Below are 16,206 nucleotides of genomic sequence, written 5' to 3'. Positions count from 1 at the left end.
TCTGAATCAAGTTACAGCAAGTTCCATGGGAAGAAAAAAAAATTGAATATTTATAAGTTTGCTCAAATAGCTAAGTCCTTTTAAATGATTGAGTAGAATTTAAGGCTCCCAAGTTAATCTTTCACTATGAGCCAATGAAAAAGATTTGTGTTGGGTCTTTTTTTTGAATCACAACTGGGAACAAACTGGGGAGCGTGGAGGCATAATTAGATTAGCTAAACGAGGCACTGAAAGAATGGACATTGTACTATTCAGAGAGAGCAATGTTGGTTTATGATAACATAAATTAGAAGATATTTATGACTAACAATTTCATTAAAAGCTGCAAAGTTTGGTGAGCTGCAGCACATTTCATCAAAAGTGACAAAGAATAGAAGATTTCAGGATTCACTCAGACCCACAAAGTCTATGATAAATTGCGAAAGTTGAAACTGATGGTCGTGAATAGAAGAGACAATGGTAGGAAAATGCTGGACAACAAGGTAAGGATTATCAATATGGGGCGTGTGTGTGTGTGTGTGTGTGTATGTCAGCCTATGGTGGAAAGATGATGGACATTAAATATAGCAGATATTTTGAGATTTCAAAAAGGGAAAGAAAAAAGAATGGGATAGTTCAGATTTGCTGGTTAAGGACCCATGGAAAGGTAAGGATTCATGGTTAGATTCTGAAAAGAAGGACCAAGGCATTTAAAATATCCAGCTGTTTCCCCAGTTTTGATGACCTCCTCCTCTCCTTCAGAACCAAACTTCTCTTTCCACTGGATGCATCTTGCCATCTTCACCTTTCCACAAGATTCAATTCCACCAGTTCAGCAATTGGGCAGACAAGCTGCCATAGAGTCACATGGCCAGAGACAAGGAACATCTGTGGTATTAAGGAAGAGAAGAAAGCCAAGCTTTTGCTTGAAGTTATTTTGGTGAAAGATAAAGACAAGGTAATGGTAACAGAGAAAGCCAGGAGAGTTGGGACAAAAAGCCGAATGAGGAACATTGCCCATAGCACTCTCCAACAAGTGAGCCAGACTTCTCATGGGGTGAAAGATTTTTTTTACTCTCTTCCAAAATAAAAGTAACTCCAAACCACCCACCCCATTCCTATTTCAATAATGGTAGAGTCCAGCAATCTTAGCACCCAACCAGGTGATTTCAAGTAGAACATTAAGGTAAGAGACTTTAAATCACAAAATCAGAAGGACACTAACAAACTGCATTAAAAGTTTATGCCTTGTAATCAATCTTAATGCCTTGCAACTCAATCTGCCTGCCTGCTTTGCCTGCTTTTGGGTAAAAGTTGCTCTTTTTTATAAAAAGATCAATATTTACATACATGGTGTGTTGTGAGTTAATTTTGTGAGTTTACTTGCTAGCAAATTTGATGTGACAGATTAAGACAGCCAATTGCAGATAGATCTCTAAGTGAATCTGTGATTCTGTGAGCAACTCAATCTGCCTGCCTGCTTTGCCTGCTTTTGGGTAAAAGTTGCTCTTTTTTATAAAAAGATCAATATTTACATACATGGTGTGTTGTGAGTTAATTTTGTGAGTTTGCTTGCAAGCAAATTTTATGTGACAGACTAAGATAGCCAATTGCAGATAGATAGATTTCTAAGTGAATCTGTGATTCTGTAAGCAACTCAATCTGCCTGCCTGCTTTGCTTGCTTTTGGGTAAAAATTGCTCTTTTTTATAAAAAAATCAATATTTAATCAATATTTATAATATTTACATACAAGCCATGCTCACCTAATCACATGATCACCAAGCCACACCCACAAATTGGGCCACACCCACAGAATCAGTTGTTAAGATATTTGAATCCCACCCCTGCACATAATGTTACTTACTACTTACTTATAAGGGTCAAAGCTATTCCCAGCCAAATATAAACCAGTTGTAGACCTATTTATGGTCAGCAGCATGAGCTTTCAGTTCTCTAAGTGGATATAAGTTATGTTGAGTTCACAGCTTGTGCTAAACCATCAGGTATTGGGTTGTGAAAAATTAGCCATAATAATTTATCGGAATAACAGAATGACAGAACTGGAAGGGACCTCAGAGATCTTTCAGCCAAACCCCCTGCACAGGCAGGAAACCTTATAACATTCCAGACAAACTCTTGTCCAATTTCTTCTTAAAAACTTCCAGTCTCAGCTATGGTTTATGGCATGGCTGATACATTATTCAAACCCCTCGCATTGCAAGAATACATGCTCCAAATTCAGTAGCAATTGGTGAATGTTTGGCAAAAATTGCATTTTTGCTCTTTCAAAAAGTAAGAATGAAAAGGGAAGACAAAAGCAAACCAATCCTTTTTCACATTAAAAATAAAATCAGTTTACTCAAACCAAGTCTCAAAAAATGCTGGTGAAATTTGACCATGTTCTACTGTTAAATTTAGCAAGAACTTTGTAACTATTGAAGGAAGGGAAGTTGAAGGATTTGAACTATCAAGAGTGTCAGTGTGCTATCACATCTGAGTATTGAATTCAATTTACGTTTTTCTTTAGGATTCTCTCTTTTGTAACAATAAAGCATCAAAAAAGAGATATCTCCAGCTCTTCTACATTTTGGGGATCCTTTCTTTGTTCATAATTTTTTGTCTACCTGGGAAGACCACTTATCTATCCATCACATCCATCACATCCACATTCAATTCTTCCTGGATAGGACAACTTGTATTCCAGCGCATTGCCCCTAATTCTAACTTGTCCTCTGAGGCTATTGATGCTGGAATATGGACTGTGAACTCTATTGGGCGTTTTGGGAACCAGATGGGACAATACGCCACCCTTTATGCCTTAGCCAAGCTCAATGGATATCAAGCCTACATCCATCCAAAAATGCATTCAGCTCTATCACCAGTCTTCAAGATCACTTTGCCTGTGCTCTCTGCTAAGGTGTTTAGAAGGATCCAATGGAGGAGAGTTTATTTGCATGATTGGATGTCAGAGGACTATCGTCACATCCAGGGGAAATATGTCCAATTGATGGGCTACCCTTGTTCTTACACCTTTTATCACCACATCCGCCAGGAAATACTAAAGGAGTTCACTTTCCATGACCACATCAAGAAAGAGGCCAATCACTACCTGCAAATCTTGCGGGGGAAACATCAGAATGTGACATATGTCGGAGTGCATGTCCGGAGAGGGGATTATGTGAAGGTAATGCCCAAAACCTGGAAAGGTGTGGTGGCTGACAAAGGTTACTTGGAGAAAGCCATGGACTACTTCAGAAATAAATACCTCAATCCCATCTTTGTGGTCACCAGCAATGGGATGGAGTGGTGCAAGAAGAACATTGATGCCTCCAGGGGGGACGTTTACTTTGCTGGGGATGGGAAGGAAGCCTCCCCAGGAAGGGATTTTGCTCTCCTTGCTCATTGCAACCACACAATCATGACCATTGGGACTTTTGGTATCTGGGCTGCTTACCTAGCAGGTGGGAAGGTTGTTTATTTAGCCAATTATACCCTCCTGGACTCTCCATTTCTTAAGGTCTTCAAGCCCTCTGCAACCTTCTTACCTGAGTGGATTGCAATCCCAGCTGATCTTTCCCCATTGATGCCCAAATCATCTGTACAATCCTAAAACCCATAAGTATCTGTCCACCCATAAGGTCGGGTAGATCCTTTCCTGGCATATTGCCACTTAAAGGTATCTAAGGAGCTGCTTTTTCATGGTGGCTCCTTTTTGAAGGGTATTGTGAGCCACCCAGAGTTGTTCTGTGAGATACAAAGGCATACAAATTGATCGGATAATTAAACTGGGGAAACTGGATTAAACTCATGTTTAATGAGATACTACTAAAAAGATGTACAGGTAGCCCTCAGCTTATGACCAGACACTTAGCAACCAGTTGAAGTGAAGACAGATCTCTCCAGGGCTATTTACAACTCAGTTACAAAATTATGATGGGTGCCATTCTCCCTTCTCTGTTCCCACAATCATGTGAACCGCATGTCAGGGGCACAGCAACCATTCTGCATTTAAAGCAGTTTGCAGCATCCCTTGGTCCCATGACTATGTTTTACAACATTTTTGCAAAAAAATCAGCATTTACTTCCAGTTTTTGGCAAAACTGACCCATAGTAAACAATGGAGGTCACTTTACAAAAGTGGCATTTACTTTATGACTGTGGTGTTTGCTTTGCAATTGTGACGTTCACTTTATGACTGCGATGGTAGCTGTACAACCATTACAAAAAAAAGATCATGAAATCACTGGGTCATATGGATAACTCAATTTACAACCATCACAATTTATGATAGCTGTTGGAATACATGCTAGAGCAGTGGTCGCCAACCAACGGGCTGGGGACCAATGTTGGTCTGTGAGAAAATTTTGGTGGTCCACAGAGAAATGTCATCCCCAAAGCATCCACCAAAGCAATTAATCCATGCTGTGTGGGAACACAAGGCTGTGCCCCCTACATAGCCCGTGGGCATACAACGCTTGCATTGCAAACAACACGAGGTAGTGAGAGGAGGGGGAAAAGGGTGGTCCCACCTTGTCTGGCACCAGGCTGCTTCTTTCTTCTGCTTTTGGCTGCACGCAAGGAAAGCAGCAAAAGTCTTTCTTTCTCTCCCCCAAACTCTGCCAGAAATGAGTCTTTGGGATCCTGCAAGACATCCTGCTCCAAGAAGCTACGCCAGAGTGACAAGTTTCACAAAGACTCATTTCTGGTGGAGTTTGGGAGAGAGAGAGAAAGATTTTTGCTGCTTTCCTTGCATGAAGCCAAAAGTCTCTCCACCCCCACCCCCCAGAATGGAGCTGGAGGCGGTATCCTGCGATCCCAAATAAAGAATGATCGATTGGTAGGAAAATGGGGTGAGAAATTTTCCTGCAGAGTTTTTTTTGGATTTTCCCAGGGTCCACAGGATTTAAAATTATGAGTTCGGTGGTCCCTGAGGTCCAAAAGGTTGGCAACCCCTGTGCTAGAACGTATTTTTTATTGCAACAACTACAGAATCATTCGGCCAGTAGACGGCAGTGTTTAGTTTGCATCTATGGTTATAACCCATGGCTCTGTTTGTTCTGAGGAGAATTTTCTTTTATTAGGTTATGTCCTTTTTCCATGGGTTCCTCTAGGAAGAAAACCATATCGTCTGCGAATGCCTGTAGTTTATATTCCTCTGCTTTCACCCTTACTCCTTGGATTTCAGAGTGTTGTCTTATCCGCGTTAACAGTGATTCTAAAGCAAGTATAAATAGGAGGGGTGAGAGGGGGCAACCCTGTCGGACGCCCTTTTCAATGTTTAATGGGCCTGTTTGTTCACCATTAATTAGTATGTTGGCCTGTTGGGTGTTGTAAATTGTTGTGATAATGTTCTCAAATTTAGTGCCCAGACTCATGTTATAGATTTTTTGTATTAAAAAGTGCCAATGTAGATTATCAAATGCTTTCTCAGCATCTAAAAACATGAGTGCAAATTGTTTCTCTGGATGAACTTCATAATATTCTAAGACGTCAATAACAGTTCTTAGATTATTTTTGATTTGGCGGGATGGAAGGAAACCATTTTGATCTTCATGAATGTATAAATTTAAAACTTGTTTTACTCTATTCACTATAATTGAGGTAAATAATTTATAATCAGCGTTTAAAAGTGAAATTGGTCTATAATTGTTGATATATCTGGCATCTACATCCTCCTTCGGAATTAACAAAATCAACGCCCCCCTCCATGAGTCTGGCATTTTGGCTGCCAAAAGTACTTCATTGAACACTTCCAGCATCAGTGGCCCTACTAACTCTATTGTAGCTTTGTACAATTCTACTGGAATCCCATCAGGACCAGGGGATTTATTATTACTTTGGTTCTCCATTGCAGATTTCAACTCAGACCATGTAATATCCTTATTTAATAATTCTTTCTCTCCTTCCCCTATTGTTTTATCATTCGTATTCTCCAGATAAGTTCTTATTTTGTCTTCATTGATTTCTTCTTTTTTATATAATCTTTGAAAATAGTTTAATATAATATCTTTTTTTTTCTCAATCTCATGTTGTGGTATGCCTTTCTCGTCTATTAGTTCGTGTATCCATCTCTTTTCTTTTTCTTTTTTAAGTTTATAAGATAGCCATCTTCCTGGTTTATTAGCGTGTTCAAAATAATTTTGTTTGGACCTTCTCAAACTAACTTCTATTTTATCTTGTTCAATTAAATTCAGCTTATGTTTGGCTAATATTAACTGGTTTTGTATACCTTGGATCTTAGAGGTTTTTTGTAATTGTATTTCTAAGTCTTTGATTTGTTGTTGTAATACGTTTTGTCGGGCATAAGTTCTCATGTTTCTCATAGAATTATAGGAAATTGTTGTACCTCTTATAATTGCTTTCATAGTATCCCAAATATTCTGTTTTGAAGTTGTTTCATTATTATTATCTAGACGGCAGTGTTTAGTTTGCATCTATGGTTATAACCTATGGCTCTGTTTTTTCTGAGGAGAATTTTCTATGACAGTTAAACCCATTAAGCAGCAAAGCCCATGATAACTTTACACATACATTTTATTTGATCTGTATGTAACCATGTAACCATATGTCATCTATGTAATCATTCTCTGCTACCAATCTATATGGCTATATAATAATCCTCCACTATCATTTCTTTATAATAAAACAGATTTTCTAACAATAGAAATGGGTCACTGTGAATTCAATGTATAAGAGAACTTTTTATTTAAATTCTTTATGATTATTTCAAGCAAATGCCTACACTGTTTCATAAAAATCCCTGCCCAGATCATCCATTATGATTTGTACTGCTGTACAGTATATAAATTACTATTCTTTGTTGAAAAGTGAAGATTTAATTTTCTATTATCTTATCTCCTGACTTTGATGGTTATTCATTGGAATAAAAAGTTTCAGAATTCATTTGATCTCTGGACTCAGCTTTCTTCATCCCACTGAATTATCAAAGATTGGTGATCTCATTTATTTGGAGATTAGTTTCAATACAAGCACTAAATGCTTCAAAATATATAGATAACATAGGCAATAGTTTTGACCTTCTTACTCATAAAAAGTTTACGTTATATGATAGAATTTTAAAATAGCAGATAAATTCAGTTTCTTCTTTCTTCTTAAATCAAGCCTCACACAGCTGTTATTTGGAACAAGTAAATAGGATTAGCACTTAGACTTATATACCGCTTCACAGTGCTTTTCAGATCCTCTCTAAACAGTTTACAGAGACAACATATTGCCCCAAACAATCTGGGTCCTCATTATACTGATGAATTACTTTTAAAAACTTTTATATACCTTGAAGATGAGATTGACTTTTTATTTTTATTTATTTTATTTTGTCAAGCAATTATAAGATAACAGGTATAAGTATAAACATAGTTATGAATACATGAAATGGATACATATAGGAAAAAAACACAATAGGACAGGGACGGTAGGTCCGTTGGTGTGCTTATGCACGCTTCCTACAGACCTCTTAGGAAAGGGGTGAGGTCAATAGTAGACAGTCTAAGGTTAAAGTTTTGGGGGTTGGGGAAGAAACCACAGAGTCAGGTAGAGTCAGGTATTCCAGATATTGACCACTCTGTTGCTGAATTCGTATTTCCTGCAATCAAGTTTGGTGTGGTTTACCTTGAGTTTGTATCTATTGTGTGCTCTTGTATTGTTATGGTTGAAGCTGAAGACATTTGCAAGTAGGATATTGTAATGTATGATTTTATGTACTATACTGAGATCGGACCAAAGGCAGCGTAGTTCTAGGTTACCTAGGTCTAGAATTTCAAGACTGGCGGCATAAGGTATTCTGCAATGAGTAGAGGAAATATTTCTTGTGAAATATTTCTGGACTTTCTCAACTATATTAATATCAGTTACGTAATGTGGGTTCCAGACTGATGAGCTGTATTCAAGTATTGGTCTAGCAAATGTTTTGTAGGTTCCAGTTAGTAGTGTGATATTACCGGAGAAAAAGCTACGCAGGATTAAGTTAATAACTCTTAATGCCTTTTTGGCTATGTAGTTACAGTAGGCTGTAGCACAGATCATTAGAGATGAATACTCCAAGGTCCTTGACAAAGTTTGGATCATCAACAAGGTCTTGACTATTCAGCTTGTATTTTATTTTCTGATTTTTTTTGCCAATATGTAAGACAGAGCATTTATTTGTTGAGATTTGAAGTTGCCATTTGTTTGACCATTCTGATACATAGTCGAGGTCTTTTTGAAGGGTAGCACTATTGTTGGTGGTGTTGAATAGCTTTACATCATCAGCAAAAAGAACGCAGTTGCTCTTAATATGATCACAGAGGTCATTTATGTAGAGTATGAAGAAAGTTTTAGAACACTGCCTTGGGGGACACCACTGTTGACAGGTACAGAATTTGATAGGACAATCCCAGTTTTGACCATTTGTTGTCTGTTTGACAGGAATGCTTCTATCCAGTTATGCGGTTGTCCAGAGATACCATAAGATTTTAGTTTTAGGAGTAGTTTGTCATGTACCACTGAATCAAAGGCTTTACACAAGTCTATGTAAATTGCGTCTATTGTTTTGCCCTGATCGACTTGTGTAGTCCATATGTTTTTGCAGTATAAGAGTTACAGATTACAGGATAGTTTTTTTCTGAAACCATATTGTTTATTAGAGAGTAGGTTGTTTGTCTCTAAGTGGAGGATAATGGATTGGATAATAATTAATTCCATGACTTTACAGGTGACGCAGTATAAAGAGATTGGTCTGTAATTTTCAACTAGGCTGGGGTCTCCCTTTTTGAAGATGGGGATGACCATGGCTAGCGATCATAGTTTTGGCAAGGAGCTGGTCCTGAAAGATTTTTCAAAGATTATATTTAGAGGTTCAGCTATGGCAGTGGATAACTTTTTAAAGAAGTAGGCACATATTCCATCCGATCCAATAGAAATGGTTTTAGATTGTGTAGTGCTTTTTCAACATTGTCTTCTAAAAAATCGATATGTATTAGATCATTGTAGTTGTCTGTGGTTTGACTAGGAAATACTGGGCACGATCCATTGCTGTTTACAAATACTGAGCCAAAGAATGTGTTAAAGAGGTTTGCTTTAATGGTGTCATTGTTGCAGTCTTTACCATTAGGTCCTTTCAGGGGTGGGATGGACCTTGAGTCTTTTAGTTTGTTGTTCACAAAATTGTAGAAAGTGCGGGTGGAATTGGTGCATAGAAGGTTTTCCTCTTGTTTAATGTGATAATTGGTGCATTCGGTCTTTATCTGGTGGCACAAATTTTTGTATCGGCTTTTGAAGTTGACTTAACCCAAAGTGCTTCTTGACATTGTATTAAACATTTGAAATTTGCTCTATTCTGTTTCTCTTGCTATTTCTGAAGTAACACACCTTAGAGATTTTGGAGAACTGAAAATGTTGCTTTTAGAAGAAGTTGGGGAGATTGGCTGATACTAATTAATTACTTGAGGAATCTCAAGTGAACGTGAAATTATTCAGCTTTGATCTTAAAAATAAAAGGAACAAAACATTTTGTCCAATATATGGATTTTGTATATTTGTGTACATTTGACATCTCTAAAAACACTTTAATTAACTGAGGGTAGTTTGCCATTTCCTTGTTGTGAGAGAAGCAATTTAAAAAGTTTGTATAATGCTATAAGTCTTCATCATGAGTTGAAATCCACATAACTTCTCCTGGACACTTCATGCAAGTCAAGGATTGATATAGTTTATTACTTTTCCCCATTATTTGGATTCCATCAAAACACCAAGAAAGAGAATAGCAAAGAAAATTATTATACAATACTTAAACAACATCAATGAATTGTTGACATAAGTTTACCAACCTCTGAATAAATCCTTTTTTGATAGAGTTATGACACACTGTTTTAACATGTGATTTACATATTTACAAAAAAACAAACAAGAAATTAAACACACGCACACCTGCACACACATATTGATATGTGCCATCCAGATTTCTAAAGGGTCTTTCAAGTTCTCTAGTAATGAAGTAGATGCTGAATATTGAAATATAGAGAATGAGAGACTGATAATGAACAGCCTTCCAAGATTTGAATATCTTTAATTTTATAAACATAAAAGTGTGTATGTATTATTTCTTCCAGTATTTAACTCACAATGGATGAACATCAACAGCAATCTGTGAGTTTTCCAAAGCAAAATTAATAATTTGTGGGAATAAACTTTGACTTGGGTATTGGGTAATGATTAGTCTAAGACCTTATACATACATGCTTGCTTAAAGGTCACTGAGATAGTGTAAGGAAATTAAGAACAAACACTAGAAACAATCAAGCAGCTCAGACAACTGTAAACAAGTCTGTATTATATCTAATTATTGTAATCCACAATGTGACTATACTTGCTATGCTAAAAATCTCAATAAAAGGGAGCACTGGAATTTGTTCTGGGCTCTCATCCCAAGAACACTCGCTTGTATCTCATCTTTTCCATGAGAGACCACCACAAGTGGTGACCCCGACGTGATCCACTGCAGGTGGTACGTGGCCGGACCTCTGTGTTTCCTCGCCTGGAATAGGTAAAGTACGTACTTAACTATTGCTGGACAATAGGATTTTTCAGGGAACATGGAGGGAAAACTTTCTCAGCCACAGGAATGTCATGTTAGTGAGCTGCTGAAGCTAGTCGGGACAAATTTCTTTCTCTTTAAACCTTCTGGAGGGGAGCATATAGCTCTTTCAAGAGGTAATGTGAAAAAGCTGCTGCAAGAGATCTGGTGGCAATGCCCCTGGTACTCAGAGAAGGGCTCTTTAAAGTTAGACACGTGGAGGAAAATTGGAACTATCCTTCATGAGGAACCACGGGCAACAGCTGAAATTTTGACATATTGGAAGGTTGTTATGACTGCTTTAGAGACCCAGCAACAACCTCTTTTAAAACCTTTAGCAGAACTTCCTCCTTATAAAGGAGTTGTGTTGCACCCTCCGACTCCAAAGCTGGAGGATGTTTTCTCACCCCCAACAGCGCCTACGCCTGTGGATGAGAAACCCCAGCCACAAATGGGAAAAGTTCAAGCAATGATGCATCAGGCTTTCAATGAGGGGAAATTAGAGCCTGATGAGATTCCCCAGATGAATTTGTTTCCAGTTAATAGGCAAGTGGATGCTCAAGGCAACATGCAGGCGGAATGGGTTCCGATTCCGTTGGCAGTACTTAGGGAAATCAAGAAAGCCGCTAAAGATTATGGCATTCAAAGTCCTTTTACAAAGGGTCTTCTGACAAGTTTGGCTACGTCACGCACGATTCCTAATGACTGGAAAGATTTAATGAGAATGATATTGAGTTCTACTCAGTATGTGGTTTTTGATTCAGAGTACCAAAGGGAAGCTATCACTAGGGGATGAAATTCGGGGGGGCTGTATACGCCAGACCAAATCTATGGGGCAGGCTTGTTTGAATCCACTGCTGATCAAGCTACTAATTTGCCTGATCACGCACTTCCCGTGGTTATGGCGGCTGTCCTTGGAGCGTTGTCCCGCATCCAGGATGTGGGAAACCTGGCACGGTCTTTTTCTCAAATTAAGCAAACAGCATCTGAGTCTTATAACGATTTTGTGGAAAGACTACAATTGGCTATTACCTGGCAAATCTCCAATGAGGAAGCGGCAAAGGAACTTTTGCTGAGATTGGCAGTCGAAAATGCAAACGCTGACTGCAAGCGTATCTTACAGCCTTTGGTGGCTAGAGGTGAGGTTACTCTGGCTGATCTTTTAAAGGCATGTGCAGTGGTGGGTTCTCAGGCTTACAACATGGAGACTTTGGCTATGGCATTAAAAAGAGGGATGAAACCTACGGGGAACTGTTTTAATTGTGGGAAGCCTGGCCATTTTAAAGCCCAGTGCCGAGCCCCTGGGGGGGGGGATGGCGTTTAACAAAAACAAAAATAAGGACGTCCGCCCGAAGTCGGTCTGTCCGAAATGCAAAAAAGGGTTTCATTGGGCAAATCAATGTCACTCTGATCAGAACCAAAATTCGGGAAACTAAATTTGGGGCGTGCAGCTAGCCCCGCTCCCTAGCCTGTTACAAAGGCATCGCCCACAACTACTGGGAATGCAGGTTTGTGTTTAAAAATGTTACACTCGATTGATGTGATTTTTCCTAATCAAGTGTACATTGAGGACACTCATTTGCATGGGCCACTGCCAGAAAAAACAGTGGGTTTGGTACTTCCCAGGTTTTCTGCATCAAAAAAGGGGTTCTTTGTTATTCCAGGGGATATTGATCAAGATTATAAAGGGGTTATTAAGATGCAATAGTACACTGATACTCCTGCATCATTAATGGCCGGTGAATCTATTGCCCAGTTATTATTGCTTCCATACATTCCTATGAATCCTTTAATTGGGATCCCACGAACTGGCAGTTTTGGGTCCACTAAAATGGCCAGTTCTCCAGTTGCTGCAGAATTGCTAGCACTGACAAAAAATTTGACTACAGACCAACCAAAAATGACAATTGAAATTCAAGGAAAATCATTTTCTGGCCTTATAGATTCCGGAGCAGATGTCTCTGTGATACGCCAAAAGGAATGGACAAATGAATGGGCACTTGAGGACTCTCCGGCTGTTCGTGGCGTAGGTGGTATGCAGTTTGCAAGAAGTAGTGTACATTGGTTGATGGCATTGCATAGAGCAACTGGCGAGACCGCAAGGATCCAACCTCTTGTGTTGCCCCTGCACATAAACTTGTGGGGTAGAGATTTGCTGTCACAGTTCCGCACAAAAATTGTTATTGGATAATGGAAAAGTTACAACTGTTAACCCCTCAGCCAGTTTGGATTGACCAATGGCCACTTCCACAGGAAAAGCTTGTAGCTTTATAAAAACAAAAATGGGGGAAGTGGATGGATATGGTTTGCCTTACATACAAAACATTCTTAATATTACCTTATACACTTTAAATTTTTTAAACATGACAGGATCCCCTGCTGCTACGGCAGCCAGTAGGCATTTTGCTTCCTCCCCTTCTGCAGGTATGCCAAGACCAAAAGTTTGGTATAGGAGACTGCCAGATCCAACGTGGAAAGGACCTGTCCCGCTGATAACTTGGGGCCGAGGATACGCTGCCATTGAAGATGAGGGGACAGTTGTTTGGGTTCCTGCTCACTGTGTGCGTCCTTATCATCAGCCAAAGGGGCAAGGGGGTGGATTCGGGGGAATGGAAAAGAAACACGTTGATCCAGGACATGGAGAAACTAGCAAACCTTCATAATAAAACTGATTGTTGGGTATGTATGCACATGCCAACTCACAAAACATCAGGGCTTCCAATGGTTGCAGTACCTCTGGCCAAAGGTGACTGGTATAAGGAACAATGCTATGGTTGTTCGGGGACGTGGTCTAGCAGTTGGACAAGTAACATAAATACCTTACACCTTGGAAGCCGGATCCAAGAGGTGGCGGGTATCTGCTGGACCCACAATGAGATGGTAGAGAATATGACTTACTTGGGAACATATCCATTTTGTAACAAAACAATTGTTATTGGCAATGGAAGTCGGGTTTATTCGGGTGACATGAAAACAAAAAATCTTACTTCCTTTGTACACAACATTTCTTATAAATGAAAATGGGTGTCCATATATTCCTGCCACATGCTGTCCCACCACGACAGAAAACCAGCTGCCTAAATGTGCAAATGGGAATAATGCACCATCGTCCACTTATTTGGCTATGTTAATGGAGTCTTTTGCAAAACTAATCTATGCTGAGCCAAATAAGGTTGGTCACCTCCTGGGAGCAAATCTATGGTTGCTGTGTGGACGGATGGCCTATGATCACATGCCAGCACGATGGAAAGGGGTCTGCACCTTTGGGAAAGTAATCCCATCTCATGTCATTTTAAAATCTTTGGGGACTGCTCATATCCACAATGCGCATTCTGCAACAAAAGTAAACTCTGTTTTGACCCATGACTACTGGACACAAATATCAAGGGGAGTTATTCCCCCTTTAGGAGTCATGATGAACTATAGAGATTTACATTGTTTAAACAATTGGACAGTTACTATGTTTAAAGACACCATTAAAATGCTAAAGCTGCTTGAAGAAGAGCAAGGCAAAATTCTTGACTTTGTCCTGCAAACCAGATATGCAGTGGACACTATTTTGGCTGCGCAAGGGGGAGTTTGCGCTGTGGTTCATATGCATTGTTGCATGTATATCTCTGATTATTCTCCAAACATTACAGCTACTATACAGCATATGGAACAAACCTTGAAGGAGAATCCATTACAATCAGAGGGTGAGGAACTGGACGTGTGGTCTGCACTTTGGTCCTGGTTGCCAGATGGTTCATGGATTCGTCACCTAATTGTTGGAGTGATATTGCTTATTATATTTTCTCTTTGTGTATGCTGTTGTATCCAATGTCTCCCTGGACTTTTAGGAATGTGTCGGGTGACGCCTACGGAAGGAGAACTGCTGTTGCAGATGGCGAAAAGCTACCGAGGCATCCGCAATCATCAAAAAACTAAAACAGGGGAGACGTGGGAATAAACTTTGACTTGGGTATTGGGTAATGATTAGTCTAAGACCTTATACATACATGCTTGCTTAAAGGTCACTGAGATAGTGTAAGGAAATTAAGAACAAACACTAGAAACAATCAAGCAGCTCAGACAACTGTAATCAAGTCTGTACTATATCTAATTATTGTAATCCACAATGTGACTATACTTGCTATGCTAAAAATCTCAATAAAAGGGAGCACTGGAATTTGCTCTGGGCTCTCATCCCGAGAACACTCGCTTGTGTCTCATCTTTTCCATGAGAGACCACCACATAATTGAAATAACTTTTGTCCAAAAAGAAGCTGCTATTAAACAAAACCATGTCCTATACTACTCACCTCAAAAGTAGAAGCTCACCCCGACCTTTGTTAATGGTGGACCATTAAGGCCTGGGCCAGAATAGTTTACATAACAAAGATCTTCAGGTAAAGCTATAGCAATTGCCCAAAGCCCTTTTCATTACATCATCATCCAGCAAGACTCAACCAAGCCTGGAACTCAGGACAGCCTACAGAGCTGCCCCTGCGTGGCCCCATGGAAGTCTGACAACCAATCAGAATACAAGATCCGATTCAAATCCCAACAAAGGTTATAAAACCCAGGCACTCTCAGCCTATCAGCCCTTCTTGATCTTTTCCTCCACCTTGAAGCATGTGATTATCCTTCCTTCTTTGGAGCTCCGAGCCATGTGGTCTTGTTCACCATTAAACCATCTTTCCAACAGCCTCCATGTTTCCAGTGTCTTTTTCCCCACTTGGAACTGAACCCAGAAGGATATTTCTCCCAGTAATACAATAAAATCTATTTATTCGCACTCTTACTTGCAACATATGGGGCGTAACAGAGAGGGAGTGTCAGCCTTGTGAGGCAATCTCTAAAGGAAGCCAACCAGATGAACTAATTCTAATTGATTGCAAGATTGCATTAACAGAATCTCTCCCTGATTATCTTTACAGATCAAGAAATTAGGGAGAGTTCCTTCTGAGATATTTCCCATGGCCACAGATTCTATTATCTTCTCTATATATAAAAGCAAATACCACTCACGCATCATCACAAAAATCTCCAGAACCTTAAAGCTTACAAACTTGAAATTTGGCACGTTATGTTCCTCTTGGCTTCTAGGTGCTCACTAAGAAAGGATTTTTCCAAATTACCATCAGAGCATTAGTATTCCGTACGTTATTATTGACATATTATGATGCCAAGGAATATTTGATAGGCTGTTGGTAAATTCGTACTCCTGTTGATTGAGGAACCGGGTGGTAAATCAGCACTCCTGTTGAACAATGAAACACATTTAATTTAATTACACATTTAATCTAAATTGTTGGATGAGCAGGCACAAAAACAGCCAGGGAAATGATTGAAGCCTGGGAAACTGGTCCCTTGTCAGTCAACAGAAATGCTGATCTACCACCAGCCTATCAAGTACTTTGTAGGCAGGGCTAGGCAGCATAAACGAATGACAGCTAATGATGTAAAAGCCAGCCATCAACACACCCCAATCAACATCTAAAAAGCTACGTACAACAGGCACTATAAATACCACATGCAGAACAGCACACAGTTTGCTAGGGAGAAGTTCCCTGAAGATGGGTTCTAGAAGGAGTCTGAAAGCTCAGAAGATAAAAAAAACCTTTGGTCCCGGTGAGCAACAGAGATCAGATCTTAGTATCTGAGGCTTAGATG

The 16,206-nt window shown here is 39.4% G+C and overlaps 1 protein-coding gene and 1 long non-coding RNA gene across 3 annotated transcripts; both read left to right on the top strand.

Moving 5' to 3' along the window:
- Positions 1–188: 188 nt before the first annotated feature.
- Positions 189–6,835, top strand: FUT2 (fucosyltransferase 2 (H blood group)). Its single transcript, XM_026712150.2, has 2 exons — positions 189–482; positions 2,509–6,835. The coding sequence occupies exons 1-2, from the start codon at positions 435–437 to the stop codon at positions 3,589–3,591; spliced, it is 1,131 nt and encodes a 376-aa protein (XP_026567935.2). The 5' UTR covers positions 189–434; the 3' UTR covers positions 3,592–6,835.
- A 3,719-nt stretch (positions 6,836–10,554) lies between these two features.
- Positions 10,555–13,404, top strand: LOC148124412 (uncharacterized). Of its 2 annotated transcripts, none has more exons than XR_015739888.1 (2): positions 10,555–11,869; positions 12,950–13,404. It is a non-coding gene; the product is annotated as an uncharacterized LOC148124412 (long non-coding RNA). The 2 variants fall into 2 exon arrangements; XR_015739887.1 differs by having other exon boundaries at positions 12,947–13,404.
- The last annotated feature ends 2,802 nt before the right edge of the window (positions 13,405–16,206 follow it).

This window comes from Pseudonaja textilis, chromosome Z (assembly GCF_049901715.1).
Source record: "Pseudonaja textilis isolate UNSWEBS1 chromosome Z, rPseTex1.2, whole genome shotgun sequence".
NCBI lineage: Eukaryota > Metazoa > Chordata > Lepidosauria > Squamata > Elapidae > Pseudonaja > Pseudonaja textilis.
The sequence above is the reverse complement of the archived record's forward strand: the minus strand, read 5'-3'. Positions and strand labels throughout refer to the sequence as shown.